General features: G+C 34.5%; 2 protein-coding genes across 2 annotated transcripts; both read left to right on the forward strand.

The window, feature by feature from the left end:
* Window positions 1–5,718: 5,718 nt before the first annotated feature.
* LOC111370324 (polyphenol oxidase I, chloroplastic-like) lies at window positions 5,719–7,606 on the forward strand. The gene has a single exon (XM_022991997.1). The coding sequence runs from the start codon at window positions 5,739–5,741 to the stop codon at window positions 7,530–7,532; it is 1,794 nt and encodes a 597-aa protein (XP_022847765.1). The 5' UTR covers window positions 5,719–5,738; the 3' UTR covers window positions 7,533–7,606.
* A 5,158-nt stretch (window positions 7,607–12,764) lies between these two features.
* On the forward strand, window positions 12,765–14,724 carry LOC111370878 (polyphenol oxidase I, chloroplastic-like). Its single transcript, XM_022992780.1, has one exon. It carries the CDS (start codon window positions 12,792–12,794, stop codon window positions 14,538–14,540), a length of 1,749 nt encoding a protein of 582 aa, XP_022848548.1. The 5' UTR covers window positions 12,765–12,791; the 3' UTR covers window positions 14,541–14,724.
* The last annotated feature ends 2,053 nt before the right edge of the window (window positions 14,725–16,777 follow it).

A 16,777-nucleotide genomic window follows, 5' to 3' on the forward strand; every position in this document is an offset into this window, starting at 1 on the left:
AATAAATATATATAACATATAATATAATAGTGTGGACAATAATAGACTTTACTATCTAGTCTTCTTGAGCCATAAGGAAGACTAGTTGGTCAATTCCTAGGGGGTATTACACTGATCAGTATTAATGTGCCATCTCCATGGTCTCCTCCTCTTCTTGTTTCTTCAATTACTCCAGTTGCAACATGTATCCTATACTAGTTGGCACGCAAGCCTAGATGAAATTGGACTCGTATGCCCATGGCAACAATAACAATAACGGACTTGCGAGTCCAAGATGATTAAGAGCTCGCAGGCCCAGAATAATAACAATAATAACGGACTCGCAGGCCCAAAACAATTAAGAGCTCGTAGGCCCAGAAAACAATAAAAATTAACCATTCAACACATCCATATGGTCGAGTCCATAATCGTCCACTAATTATACATTCATCATATAAATGTATACCTATATAATATTTAATATTATATGCAAATAACTTTCAAATTTCTAGCAATTAAGTCGTCTAAACTCTTTTAGACAAAAGGATCGGACAATTAAATAATTAATTAATCATATTAATCAATTATTTAATTAGCGGACATATTTAATTAAAATCAAATTTTAATTAAATACCAAATTAGAGTCCAACTCTAATTCAATAATTATATGGCGGGATTATTTACTTAAAATTAAATTTTAATTAAAAATCAAATTAGAGTCAAATTCTGATTTCAAAATTTAAGGCGGTGGAATTTAATTAAAATCAAATTTTAATTGAATAACAAAATTAGAGTCTAACTCTAATTCCAATATTTAAGGGCGAATGAATTTACAACTCTAAATCTAAGATTTTAGGGCGAACGTGTTTAATCAAAATCAAATTTTAATAAAACATCAAATTAGAGTCTAACTCTAATTTAAAAAAAAAAAAAATTTAGGGCGAAACAATTTAATTAAAATCAAATTTTAATTAAATGTCAAATTAGAATCCAATTCTAATTTCTAAAATATCTTCGGGTGAAAAATTAATTAAAATCGAATTTTAATTAAGTCTTAAATTAGAGTCCAACTTTGATTTAAATTGAATCAATATTTTAAATTAGGATAACACTCCTAAATAAAATAAAATTCAATTGGGGGTCAAAATTTAATTTTTAAGTTAAAATCATATTTTAACAAAAATATTAAAGTCGTCAATTTTAAATAAAATTTTTAATTTGGGTCAAAATAAAATTATGGGTCAAATCCATTTGAAATTCAATTTTAAAACCGTTTTAAAATTCAAATTTAAACACTTTCAAAATATGCAATTTGACCCAAGTTAAAATTAAAAATCAAACCCTTCCAATTCGATAATTGCAAAACAGGTCCTCCTTTTAAAATTGCACATTGACTCTTCTTACTTTAATTGCGGGTGCCACCCCAAAATTTCCCAAATTGCAGGGGAAACCCCCGTCCCAAATTCACCATACCCGAATCTGAGAAACTGGAAAAACCCTAGAAATTCGCCGTTATACTTCTTAGTTTTTAGGGGGCGGCAACTTCCCTTTTTCCGTCTGAAGAACAGCAGCAGCGCCGTGCCATTCGCCACCACCGCAACACTACCATAAAAAATTTATTTATTTATTTTTTTAATGTTCGAATCAAAACCATATTTTAATAAAAAAAAATTCTTCTTAATTGCTAGATCCATGAAAAATTATAACAATCAACGTTTGATTGTTTAAACATATTAAACAATTTCTAACAAACACAAAATAGGCTCTGATACCACTGTTGGGAATCTACTTATACATGCACGGCGGAAAATTAAAATTATTTCGATTCCTACCGAGGATCCTTTTGTGTTTAGATAGAAATCGTGATAAAGATTGTACATTTGAAGAATTCTGCAAACCTTTTATTTTTCTTTTTGTTCCAGTAATCTTGAATTTGCCTCCCACAACTGTCCAATCGTCCAGCCTCCAATGAAATCCACACAGAGAATAGATTACAACTGCTAGGGTTTTTCCTCTTGTGCCAGCAAGAATAATGAAAAATCATGTGGACCTCAAACCCTAGCCATGTATTTATATAAATCCAAACGGGCTCGGCCCGATCCGGTTCAATATTTAATTAATCCAACTAATTAAACCCGATCCGTGAATTAATTAATCCAATTAATTAATTCGAGAATATAAATAACAAATTCAATTAATTAATTTATCCAACGATTGTTAAATTAACCAATTTACAATTTACAATCTTCCAATTCTCTTTTGTGTACGACCTATTAGGTTCCGAACCACGATGCCCAACGATGTGAAATATTATTTTAATCTAATCAAAATTGATAAATTAAAACACCTTTTTAATTTATCGTCAATTCACACTCGCTGTCCCTGATTGACATCTAGCAATGTGTCAGGGCAATACATGTGACGGAAAATGTCACGTGGTATGACAAAACCAAATTCGTTCATTTACCGTAAAACTATAATCCATTCGTCAATATGATCCGATCAATTACGAGATATGGAATTGTGTCAATCCTGAATTTCGATCATATCTTTCACTCCACTATTAAGTCAATATAAGTCGAAAACTCCTTTTCGACTTATGAGTACACCTTGGCCAATGATTTCATCAGCGACTTAATTGAATGAAATGCAGATCATAATCTCATACTATCTAAGAGTGACGAATCCTTTATTGATCAATCACAACATTCATTCGATTCTTGACGTACCCGAACGATATCGTATTAGCGGCCCTTTACAGAGCAACATCCAACACCGCCAAAGTATGACTGTCCTTATATAAGATACGATAACGACCTCAAGTCAAAGGACCAATTCCACTACCGGATATTTAGAGATTAACCACTGACATTCAAATAGTTATCCATGTGGAATCTCTCGACGGGTCTCCAATATTTTGTTCTATAACAAAACATCAACGTATTCATTTAAGTGTCACCACACTTTAACTTGTAAGATCAGCTACTCACTTCACAAGTAAGAAATGCCACACGTGATGGTCTATCTGAAAAAGCGATATCCGTATCTTATTATTACTTACGATCATGGACAATTTAAGATTCATTCAGATGTAATTTGTATCTCACAATCACAACTCTTTGTGATTAACAAATTACGAAAATTTGAATTTACAGTCTCTATTATTTATTTAATTGTCTATTAATTAAATAATAGATATGTCATTAAATTACATTAATTATATATATCAAAAATATTTATATCCAAAGTTGATTGAACTTAGGACATAATACTTACAAAAAGGAAAACAAAAAACTTGCAGAGAGGCGTGACAAAGCTTTTTTATAAAGATTTGTGTACACAATGAACGCGGTCACAAAGTGGAGAGAGAGAGAGAGTGGGAGAAAAAAAAATAGATAATGAGTCTGTCTGTCTGTCTGTGTGTCCTGCCCTCGAATGATTCGAAATTCTACCATGCTTTACTAGTTTTCTACGATTCATTTGATATTTAGTACACGTTTTTCTTTGGCATTCAAGATCACGAGTTTTTCTATTGGTTCCTTAGGTTTCCATTTGATAATTTTATTTGATAAGCCTCAAAATTGTTTAGTGTGACAATATCGTTGAAATTTACTTTATCGGTAAAGAATTATCGTTTATAGTAATTTTATCCTATAGACTTTGCAAACTTTTCTATGTTAAAAAATTAGGGTACATTTGGCGCAAAATATTAGGTTGTATAACAAATTTAGCATAAAAATGTAATGGAAATTATTGGGTAGATGTTATTATCTAGTCATTTGCACCAAATAAATATAATGCATAAGTTGGAGGTGGTTTTAGGTCTAATAAAAAAGATATAGGAAATAACATTCTTAGGAAAATTAAAGAATATTATTCATCAATTCCACCATAATATCCTCCACCTAATGATATCTTATTATAATTTTATACTAAATTCATTATATGGTGCGCCAAACACAACTATGAGGTTTTAGTGTTTTCAGCGATCAAAAATGGATTTACATAATCCTTTCTGGAATATTCTTTTCTAAATTATCTATCTTTTTCCCTCCAAATAACTCTATTAGAATAATGCTACTCGTAAATAGTGTAAATAGTGAAGTTACATAATTGTTTACATTGTCATAAAGAGATTAAAAAAGTTTTATTATTAATTTTTTTTTGGGAAAAATACTGACCTAATTACAACTCACTACATCATATTTAAGTAAACCATTATATAACTTCTTATGTTCATATAGCACAATCGACTCAGTTAACATTGAGAGACCTCGTAAAAATTGGTGAAAGTGGAATACATTGTTAAAATTTGAAGTAAGAGAGACTTTTGCAATTTTTGAAAAGAAAAGGAGTGCGATTTTAATAATATAGTATAGTGACGATTAGATTTTATATAGGCCACCGGCAAGATAAATATATCTATTAATAACCATACAGTTGTATATATGAATTCTATGGTAGCAAGATAAGATAATTAATTCATAGCACTAAATTCGATTCTAGCTCTTATTAAACAAATAAAAAGATCTAAATTTGATGTTGCAGCTGAGGTCTTGCAATTTACGAGGCTTTTTAGTTTAACATTCAACTTGCCCAAGATAGAAAGTAAACCCACAGTTTTCACATACGTCGTCATCATTGAGGTACAATTCACAATTTGTTCAAAGACTTAACCATGTCGAAATAGTTCTTATGCGACTCTGTGCTTTCTTGAGAGGTGAGAAGTTGTTCTTTTTTATTTTTTTTAATAGGTGTCTGGCACCACGTAACTGTCTAGCAGTTGCCATCCACATGTCTTCATGAGACCTACCCACTCCTGAGACGATTTTACCGTTTTATAGTGGTTTCCTTCCGCCCACTACTTGAATGGTGGGTTTAATGATAACCGTTAGGATGATTACTCATCAGTGCCAATGATATTCGGGTAATCTAGAGAATAGCGGTCGGTCCGCGCATGGTGGGAATTAGACTAGCATAGCAATAAGTACTCTATCCTGACGAGCGTCACCTGATAAGCTAAAAGCTGTTTGTACCCTATGAGCAAGCGTGCATAACGCCGATCGAGCTTGCACAACGGCAACCACCAAGCGAGCATAAAGTTGGTCAAATTAGCACAACGCAGTCACCATGTAATGATAGGTGCCACGCAACATAGTGGGAATCGTCTGACATAGTGGGAGTTATCCTCTCTTTACCAATCGTCTCAGTTCATTATTTGAACCACATAATATCACGTGTAGGGGTGGACCCATTAAGAGCCCAGTGGGGGCAGTTGCCCCCACTGAAATTTCAAATATCTTGAGAAAATTCTCAAGACAAATGCTGGACATCTGGTCCAGTGGTTATTATTGCTTTAGATGTAGGAATTAGGAAACTCTGAGTTCGATTATCAAAATGTTCTTTTTGTCATTCTTCTTGTGTTTTCATTTTGGCCCTTTCATTCTTTTGCTTTCACAGTTTATTTTAGCTCTTTTTTTTTTCTTTTTTTTTTTTGTTTTGCCTCCACTGAAAAATAATTTTGGGTCCGCCCTGCACATGTGTACCAATTAATGCAAGGATTTTGTAATAGAAGTCAGAAAAAAGAAACGGCCGGATTATTAACTGGATAACGTTTTCATTGGAAACTTGCACTTGATTCTAAATTGTTTTTTGTGTTCAACTTGTAGTGCATAAAATTCAACGAAGCAAAAATCTAGCAAGAGAATTGGCTGTCATTTGGCGGTGGTGGCGGTGGCCGAGATCTGCTCCTCTAGCCAATGCTATATATAGAACGTACCAGGACGAGTATCATGCACTTAATCGAAATAGCCATGGCCACTTCTCAAACCTCGTGCACTATTCTCAACCCTACACCATACTCCCACAAGTACTCTTCCAAACCCTTTTTTGCTAAGCCATCCTATTTTTTCACCAATGCAAAGCGTTCTATTGACTTTCAACTTTCATGCAAAGGTGGCGAAAAGCGGGCCCTAGAAACTTCTCTACGCAATAAAATCGACAGAAGAAATGTGCTTTTCGGGTTCGGTGGCCTCTACAGCGCCGCCAATCTAGATTCCGATCTTCAGCTAGCATTGGCTGATCCATTAAAAGCACCGGAATTCAGTAAGTGTGGTGTTGCTAAGGATTTGAACAAGGGAGGGGCAGCTGTAGATGTGAATTGTTGCCCTCCGTTGTTCGACAAAATCATCGATTACAAGCTCCCTCATGCAACGAAATTGCGAGTTAGACCGGCTGCTCATAAGGCCAGGAAAGAATACATAGCCAAGTATAAGAAAGCCATCGAGTTAATGAAGGCTCTTCCTCCCGAGGATCCTCGTAGTTTTACTCAACAAGCTAATATTCATTGTGCTTATTGCAATGGTGCACATGATCAAGCTGGTCACCCTGGATTGGACATTCAAGTCCACAATTCTTGGCTCTTCTTTCCTTTCCATAGATGGTATTTGTACTTTTTCGAAAGAATCTTGGGAAAATTGATTGGGGATCCCACTTTTGCCTTGCCATATTGGAATTGGGACAATCCTAAGGGCATGACTGTACCATCCATGTTTATTGACTCCACTTCGCCATTATATAATGCAAAGCGCAACTTGGCGAACATGCCTCCAACCGTCATCGATCTAGGCCTCACCGGCACCACTGACGACCTCCAAAAGGTCGTCAACAATCTCACGATCATGTACAGTGAAATGGTTCGCAGTGTCAACACTGTGGAGGATTTCATGGGAAAACCATACCTAGACGGAAGCACCACCGATCCCGGGCCGGGGTCGTCTGAGCGTGGCTCTCATGCCACGGCCCACGTGTTCGTTGGAGATCCAAAGCAACCCAGTTTTGAAGACATGGGAAACTTTTACTCGGCGGGTCGAGACCCTCTTTTCTATTGTCACCATTCAAATGTCGATCGCATGTGGACGTTGTGGCGAGACCTTAAAACCCCTATACCTAAAGACATTACAGAAGCAGATTTCTTGAATGCCGAATTCCTATTCTACGATGAGAACGCACAGCTTGTGCGTGTTAGAGTCGGTGATTCAGTCAATAATGCAAACATGGGATATACATATGAAAAAATGGAACTTCCATGGCTAAACTACAAGCCACCAAAGAAGGCAGCCAAATCTAAAGTAAAAAATCTTTCCACTGCTCCAAATGCGGCTCATGTCTTTCCTGTTACCCTCAACAATATTGTGAGAGTAGAGGTTCCCAAATCCAGCAAGGGAAAAGCAGATGAGTTGCTTGTGCTGGAAGACATTGAAGTTGACCCTTCCAAATATATAAAGTTTGATGTATTTGTCAACGACGAAGATGATGAGTCTAAGGAATTGGACAAAGCCGAGTACGCCGGGACCTTCGCCCAGGTGCCACACAAAACTAAGAACAGCAAGGGAAAATCCTCCATCAATTTGAAATTGACACAGCTTTATGATGACATTGATGTAGCGGATGATGATACCATAGTGGTGACAATTGTGCCAAGATCTAATGGCGATAACATCACCATTGGTGGTATCAAGATTATTCCTGCGCCAATCGCTACATTTTCTTGAATGACTGCTTATTCGTCGAAATAAAGCCAATTGAGAACCTTTATTTTCATTCTAGTTTGATTGTTCACTTATGCAATTTAATATAATAAGATTATCTGGGTCATGGAAGTATGTGAAATCCGACTACAAAGATTTTTCATATTGAAATAGTATCATGAGATTATAGTGGACTTAGAGTATTTTCAAGAAACTCTTTATTTTTATGAGTATATTTTGTAGTTTAGAGAGTACCTATAACTTTAAAGAGTATAAATTTTTAAATATTCAACATACTATTTATCTTTAACACTTAATTTAATTACTAAAAATATATTTATTGTTTTTCCACGTTTTTTTTAATTTTCACTAGTTTCCCTCTAAATTATATATTATTTTTCTTTATTGAAAATTGAAGTACTTTGAATACATTTAAGACAAATTTTCATATATAAGAAATTAAATATGACTAATTTCAAAATTAAGATACAAGGTTATAAAATTCAAAAATTAGATACTAATTAAAGGAGCTTGCTGTGTGTATAGAAACTGCACACATAGAAGTCATATAGAATAGATACAGCATGGGGTGGGTGGGGGATGTTTTGGCCTTTTTTTATCACAACATGGTCCCACACATGTGAAAATTCTGGCAGAATTCTATATAATCGTTTTCTGTAAAAATGGAAATATCCTTAATTAAATTTTATTTATGAAATTTAAAATATATTTTATTAACTAAATATATTAAGATCTCAATTCTATATGATGTGGTCACATATTATCGAATTAATTTGTCACAAAATATTTCTAGTTACAAATCAAAAATTTTATAGATCACAATTTATTTATAAGTGACAATTAAAAAGTTATATACATGACAATTTATTTATTGGTCACAGATCACAAATTTTGTAAGTCACATCTTATTTCACGATAACAAATTATCAAATTGATTGATCATATGTCATTCTTATTTTAGATCACATTATTTAACAGTCACAAGTTATTCGTTTTATTGATCACATATTATTTATTGGTTATAAACAACCATAAAAATAATTAGTTACAAACACTCCACATCCTAACCCTCACCAATCCCATCATCGAAAACAATTCGTGGTCACAAATTAACCAACTAATTTGGTCATAATACTCTTCATCCTACTCCCACCCAAATCCCAATAGTTGTTCACAAACTCCCAAATAACTGGTCACAAATACTTTCATTCCACATCGCCACCGCAACCTCAACCACAATCTCAACCACCACCACCAACAAAACACTACCTCCATTGCCACCACCATTGCAGATGCCGCACCACTACCATCGCCATTTTCAGACCACCAAAAAAACCCCAAAACCACCACCCATGTTTCCTATCTTCTACTGGCCAGATCAACTCACTTCAACACTGTCGGCCACCATAATTTCACCATCACCTCTCCAAATCAACAAATGAACCACCAAAATCCTCCACCAAATCAAACCATGCCATAACCATCATCTCCTTCACACAACTGCCATCTTTTTCAATCTTTCAACTCTCATTGCCTTTCACCCACATCAAACCATAGAAACCACCAACTGTCGTCGACACCTCCTCAATCACAACCACCACTATCACATCGATCTTCAAAAACTAAATCTCTCTATTAACAACCTCACATTCATAATATGTAAATTTTCAAAGAAGCATCCTAGTCCGTAACACGAAGATTGAAGTTGGGAAGAGCGACGCTACTACTAATGATGGCCACTTCATGATGCAACGCCTCTTCAATCTCTCCACATCGATTGCTGTGTCACTTCAACCTCCAACTGAATCTCTCCACATCGAATGTGATTCTGCTTCACGATGTACGCAACAAAAGAGGTACTTTGTCACTCGCGATGGTGTCAGTCCATTGCGGTGGTAGTGCATCACCGGATTGACAGCTGTATTGGTTTGTAGATATATTTAATTTTTTTTTTAATATTGTTAATATTAAAGAATTGTAACGTTAAAAAGAATAGAATTATTAATAGCTAATTATAATCTGAATTTTGAAATATGAAACTTCAAATATGACTTATGAAAAGTAAATTCTAAAAATAGGTCTAAGTGTAATTTTTCACTACATTTAATTATAGATTCGTAGTTGTCCCTAATGTATTTTGACTTTGGGATTGATTTGGTATTCTAATAGATTTTAAGAGAATTAGCTTTAGCTGTGTTGAAAAGAATCAATTAAATGTTCGGTAAACATTTGTGCCGAAATTGATATATGTTTAAAATCATCCTTATTTTAAAACAATATGTAACATTGTTAAATATTTATATATGACAATATATTCATCACAGTTAATTTAAAGCAAAAAATTAATATATACCAAATATTAAAAAATTCATAAAGTTAGATAATAATTTTGATCTGTTAATGGGGGACAAAATGGGGATCACAAGAAAAATGAAGAATGCTTTTTAACGTGAATGATGGAGACATTTGCTCTCTCTCACACTCTCTCTCTCCTCATTTTTTTTGCCCTTTTTTTTTTTTGGTCAAGGTATCCGCCTTTGACGACTATTTCTTGGGTCTGTGATCCGACCCCTCTTCACACAGACTAGTTAAATCGCGGGATGTGCCGCCAACTGACCAGGGTTTGAGCACATGTCCAATTGGACTGCCGAAGTGCCTAGTGAGCCAACTCATGTTGCGTCTTGCCTTCCAACACACTCCTGTCTTCTAAGATAAATCCTGCCTTCCAGTATGGACCTTGCCTTCCAAGAGCCCCAAGAATCAAACTCATGACCCCTGATCTGCCAGTTTTGAGAGAGTCCGTCATTTGCCAATGGAAAAGTGCTCTGAAGACCCCTTTCTCTCTTTCTTATGGCTTACGATAGATGGAAGTTTATTATTGTAAAATATTACATGTGGAACAGAAAATGAATTAGTTTTATTCATTTCATAGGCACACAATAAATTTATATTCAAATTAATAATGAATCTGGTTTGATCAAATTCGAGGGTGTTTCGTGGTGATTAAAATTAATTTTTTAGTAGATTGTGATAGAAGTTTTTGAAATATGAGGTTAAAAAGTTGTGAAATTCATGAAAAATATGATTAATACTAATTATTTAATTTTGACTTAAATTAAAATTAAATTTTAATCTAAACTAAACAGACGCCGAATATAAAACTTTAGACAACTCTTTTCATATCTTAACAGTTTTATTATATTATGACAAACACAGCCCGTGGAATATAATATATTATAAAAAATCATAAAATGAGTTTGGGTCGAATCAAAGTATGGATAGTTGTGAAAAGTTAATTAAGTGACAGGAAATCAGAACAGGGATTAAGAATGTAATGACGGGAACTTGTCTTGCTTGGAACAGATATTAAAAGACAGAAAAATGCAATATTAATCATAAGTCTTCTTTGAATATTTTATTTGTAAAGTCCGGAAATGTATAAAAAAGTCAACCCTGCTTCTGGAAGGATGGCGCCCCCTGTTTTTGAGCCTGATTTTGAACCTGCCTCTGTAGCTTTTTTGTAGAAAAGTTGTCAATACTGAATTGATTTCACTTACTATTTATATCACGTCGATAGCCTTAGCTATCTATTTCAAAATTTATTGAGATTCATTTGTTATTTAGCCCTTGTTTAACAGTGATTTGACATCATTTCAATCACACATTTTTTAATAAAATAATATTATATACAATTCAAAAAAAATTTCTTATTTTTTAACCACATATTTCCCATCAATGCACTATTCAAAAATTCATTTTCTAAACAAAAATGGAGCTCAAACAAGGGCTTAGTAGTACTCCATTTTGAAATAGCTTTTTGAAAATTAAATATTACATTATAAAAATAAATTATAAAATTTCGTATAACATTTTTACTACTTCATTTGGTTTCTTATTTTTCTAGAAGGATAATATTTTTATGTGTTCTATAAAGTAACGATGCATTTTACATTTATTTTTACAATTAATAACACCTATGATCGCCACTACATATTCATCAAGGCTTGGTATCATTTAAATGAAAAATCTTTTCAATTAATTTACAAGCGTGTATCACATTTGTCTACAGAAGGACAGCTGACCGTTTCCCATTCATTACCCCATCCTTCAATGATGCAAAAAGCTTACCGAAAGTTTATTCAAAATAAGAACATGAATGAGATGTGCTTTTTTCTATAATTTTCTTTTTTCAATTACACATTCACGTAATAAAATATTTTGCACGTTTTTCTTTACTTTTTAATCATACATTCTTAGAAAAAAATTACTATTCAAAATCTCCCCTTTTTTTCTATAATTTTCCTTTTTCAATTACACATTCACATAATAAAATATTTTGCACGTTTTTCTTTATTTTGTAATCATACATTCTTAAAAAAAAATTACTATTCAAAATCTCCCCTTTTTTTCTATAATTTTCCTTTTTCAATTACACATTCACATAATAAAATATTTTGCACGTTTTTCTTTATTTTGTAATCATACATTCTTAAAAAAAATTACTATTTCAAAATCTCCCCTTTTTTTCTATAATTTTCCTTTTTCAATTACACATTCACATAATAAAATATTTTGCACGTTTTTCTTTATATGCCCCTTTAGACCCCATTCTCTTTTATTTTTTTCTCTCTTATTTTTAACCATACAATTTTCAATAAAATAATATTACATGTAAATCGAAAATTTTTCATTTTTTTTCAAACACACGTTTTTGAAAAAAAAAATACTATTTCAAATATTAAAAATTTGAAAAAAAATGGGGTCAAGCAGGGCTATATAAACAAGCATTGGGGTCTTATGCAATTCATATCCAAAAACATTACTAACCATGGCTTCTCTTCAAGCTTCGTGCACCGTTCTCTCCACCCATCCCCGCTCCCATTCCTCCTCCTCAACTCAGCCACTCTCCGCAAAGCCATCACATTTGTTCACCCTCTCAATAACCATCACTTGAAGGGAAGAGACAATAATAATTTATGTCGTTCACCTACCTATAGTACTAATTAACACTTCAATAAAGTCTATGCCCCTTTAGACCCCATTCTCTTTTATTTTTTTCTCTCTTATTTTTAACTATACAATTTTCAATAAAATAATATTACATGTAAATCGAAAACTTTTCATTTTTTTTTCAAACACACGTTTTTGAAAAAAAAAATACTATTTCAAATATTAAAAATTTGAAAAAAAATGGGGTCAAGCAGGGCTATATAAACAAGCATTGGGGTCTTATGCAATTCATATCCAAAAACATTACTAACCATGGCTTCTCTTCAAGCTTCGTGCACCGTTCTCTCCACCCATCCCCGCTCCCATTCCTCCTCCTCAAGTCAGCCACTCTCCGCAAGGCCATCACATTTGTTCACCCTCTCAAGGTGGAGTCACCGCTTTCAAGTGTCATGCGATGCCAAGAAAAATGTCGAAACTTCCCAAGGGAAGATCGATAGGAGAAATATGCTTCTGGGGCTAGGGGGAATGTATGGTGCAGCCAACCTTGTGGCAAATCCTTCGGCCTATGCCGACCCGGTACAAGCTCCAGACTTCACCAAGTGCGGCGATGCCCATGACGCTCAGACTGGCGCTGCTCTAGATGTTAAATGTTGCCCCCCACTTGCCGACAAGATCATCGATTACAAGCTTCCACCGTTTCAGATGATGCGCATTAGGCCGGCTGCTCATAGGGCCAGCAAAGAACAAGTGGCCAAGTACGAAGAAGCCATTAGGCGCATGAGGGAGCTTGATACAACCGATCCGCAAGATCCACGTGGCTTCATGCAGCAAGCCAATATTCATTGTGCCTATTGCAATGGAGCCCATGACCAAGTCGGGTTCAACAATCTTGACCTCCAAGTTCACAACTCTTGGCTTTTCTTTCCTTTCCACAGGTGGTACCTGTATTTCTATGAAAGAATATTGGGCAAACTGATTAATGACCCAACTTTTGCTCTCCCATTCTGGAACTGGGACAATCCTAAGGGCATGACATTGCCTCCCATTTTCGATAAAACCGACTCACCTCTATATGATGCAAATCGGGATCCAAACAATAGGGGCTCCTCTGTTGTCGATCTTACAATCACCCGCAGCAAAGACAACCTACAGTTGGTGGCCAACAACCTCACAGCCATATATAGTGAAATGATTCGCAGCGTCAGCACCGCAACTGATTTCATGGGAAAACCTTACTGTGCTGGAACCAACCCAAATCCAGGGCCTGGCTCATCAGAAAATGGTTCTCACACTGGCGTACACTGGTGGGTTGGAACCAAGGATACATCGGGCCCCAATAAACTTAATGAGGACATGGGCAACTTTTACTCAGCGGGTCGAGACCCAGCTTTCTATTGTCACCATTCGAATGTTGATCGAATGTGGACTATATGGCGAGATGTTTTGAAAACAGATGTCCCTAAGGACATCACTTCAACAAATTACTTGAATGCTGAGTTTCTATTCTATGATGAAAATAAACAGCTTGTGCGTGTCAAAGCTGGCGACTGTTATGACCAAAGAAAACTGGGATATGATTATGACAGAATTGATCTTCCCTGGCTAAACTACAGGCCACCGAAGAAGGCAACCAAGGCTAAAGTTTCGAACATTTCTGATGCTAAGACTGCAGCAAGTGTGTTACCTGTAAACCTGAAAGAGACTGTGAGAGTTATTGTCCCTAAATCTGCGAAGGGAAAAGTTGACGAGCAACTGATGCTTGAAAATATAGAGACAGACAGTACAAAATTCATCAAGTTCGATGTGTTCATCAATGATGAAGATGACAAGATTGAAGAGTTGGACAGGGCTGAATATGCAGGATCTTTCGCACAACTCCCACACAAAACTAAAAACAAGCAGGGCAAGTCTAGTATTTCATTGAGATTGACATCCGTGTATGAAGACATTGATGTTGCTGATGATGACACTGTTGTGGTGACAATTGTGCCAAGATCCAATGGCGAATATGTCACCATTGGTGGTATCAAGATCGTCCCGGTGCCTCCACGATCTAGCTAAATGGGTCTTCCGTTGAAATGAATAAGGTTAAGCACTTTTCTTGTGTGCTTATGTTTGTGGTAATTCACTGGTTTGAGTTTATGTACGAATAAGATTTTCTCCTTGTATTTCGTGGTGGATTTGGCAGGGCAGTTTGGTCCTGTAACTTGACGTGCAACTATTTTCTATAAATGTCAATTTGTTATTTAAGAGTGTTAAGAGAGAGAGAGAAAAAATAGAGTAAAATAAAAAAAATACAATTATAAACTTCAATCACTCTCTTAACTTATCTCAGTTGTCGCACTAAGCATTTTACTAATTTTTTAACTGAACTTAATTTCCCCGATCACTTAATTTAGCCTCCATTTGAGTTCCATTAAATTTATAATACAATTTTCTCTCTCTTCTTTTTAACTACACATTTTCCAATGAGATAATATTATACATAAATCAAAAATTTTTCCTTCTTTTTCAATCACACATTCTCTAAAAAAAACATTATTCTAAAAATTATAACAACAAATAATGGGGACCAAATGGGGACTTATATTTTTGTTTCAATCGTTCGAAATTATGTTAGTTTGACAAATGGAAAACTAGTTCAGATATCGAAATGATATTAATAAATTTGATATAAGTATAGAGTCTATATAGAAGTCACGATTTGAATGAAACTGTAAAAAATTGGAGAAAATGTTGTAGAAGAGTCGTCACTGGCCAATCAACCTCCATTAACGACTTTAACGATATTAAGTGGCTTTGTTCACTCCACCACATGTAACATCGCTAGCACAATCTTGAGTGAAATAAATAAATCTACATCTTTTTAAATAGAATCATTATGTAAAAGTCAACAACGTCCAAAGTGATGGCACTTTTTTTTTTTCCTTCTTCTATGCTTTGCACGCCTTGAGTCTCGATTCAATGTAGAGGGTCCTTTGTCCTTTTATTGTTGCAAAATGTCCTAAAATCAATTCCTTTAACTTCCACGATCAGTTTCCTTTGTCCTTTTATTGCTTTATACAGGATCTTTCATCTCGTGCTTTATTTAAGAGGGGGAAAAAAAAAAAGGTGAACCTCAACCTTGAGAGTCCCCATCGTCCCGCCCCTAGAGCTTTGTGAGGGTGGTAAATCGCGGGATGTGCCCATCAGGCCAAGGAACAAGAGCTGCCTGTACACTACGCCTACAAGGAGTCCAATTCCATGTATCAAGAATCGAACCCCACACTGCGACTGTCCACAAGGTGTGAGATAACCTCACTCTTGTTATTTCTTATACTTTACCTTGTAGAAATGTTATTTTCTCCATTCTTTTCACCAAATTTTCCCTGTTTTCGTAACTCCTTTTTTTTGTTTTCTTCCTTTTCCTTGTGCTAAGATCTGACGTTAAAGATGTCACAGTTGGTGGTATCAAGATCATTCCATTTTTGCTTTATTTACCTAAATGAGTCGTTCCATTAAAATGTAAACGGTACTTTTGGAGTTAATTGTTTCAATGGTTACTAAACTTAAATCTATGTTTTTAATTGGTCAGTAATGTCCTAAAATCAATTCCTTTAACTTCCATGATCAGTTTCCTTTGTCCTTTTATTGCTTTATACAGGATCTTTCATCTCGTGTTTTATTTCTATACTTGTAGAAATTTTATTTTCTCCATTCTTTTCACCAAATTTTCACCGTTTTCGTACCTACTTTTTTTGTTTCCTTCCTTTACCTTGTGCTAAGATTTGATGTTACAGATGTTACAGTTGGTGGTACCAAGATCATTCCATTCTTGCTTTATCTATCTAAATGAGTTGTTCCATTAAAATGTAAACGGCACTTTTGGAGTTAATTGTTTCAATGGTTACTGAACTTAAATCTATGTTTTTTATTGGTCACTGAAGTTTAAAACGACGAATTTTGGTTATTGAACTTAAGTCCATGTCTTCTATTGCTTATTAAAGTTTAAAATATCAAGTTTTGACTATTAAATTTTGAAAAATATTGTACATTACTCACGGTAAACTCGATATTTTCAAAAGTACAACATTTATGAATAACGTATAATATTTTTCAAAATTCAGTGGCTAAAATTCGAAATTTTAAATTTCAGTGAGCAATTGAAAATATGAACGTAAGTTCAGTGATCAATCAAAGACATGGACCTAAGGTCATTTTTTATAATGCCAAGTTCTATGGAAAATGGAATTCCATTTTTCACCCATTTTGTGGTGTTTGATAGCAAAATTTTACATGGAATTTGCAAAAGTACAACA

Source organism: Olea europaea, chromosome 21, assembly GCF_002742605.1.
Source record: "Olea europaea var. sylvestris chromosome 21, O_europaea_v1, whole genome shotgun sequence".
Classification (NCBI taxonomy): domain Eukaryota; kingdom Viridiplantae; phylum Streptophyta; class Magnoliopsida; order Lamiales; family Oleaceae; genus Olea; species Olea europaea.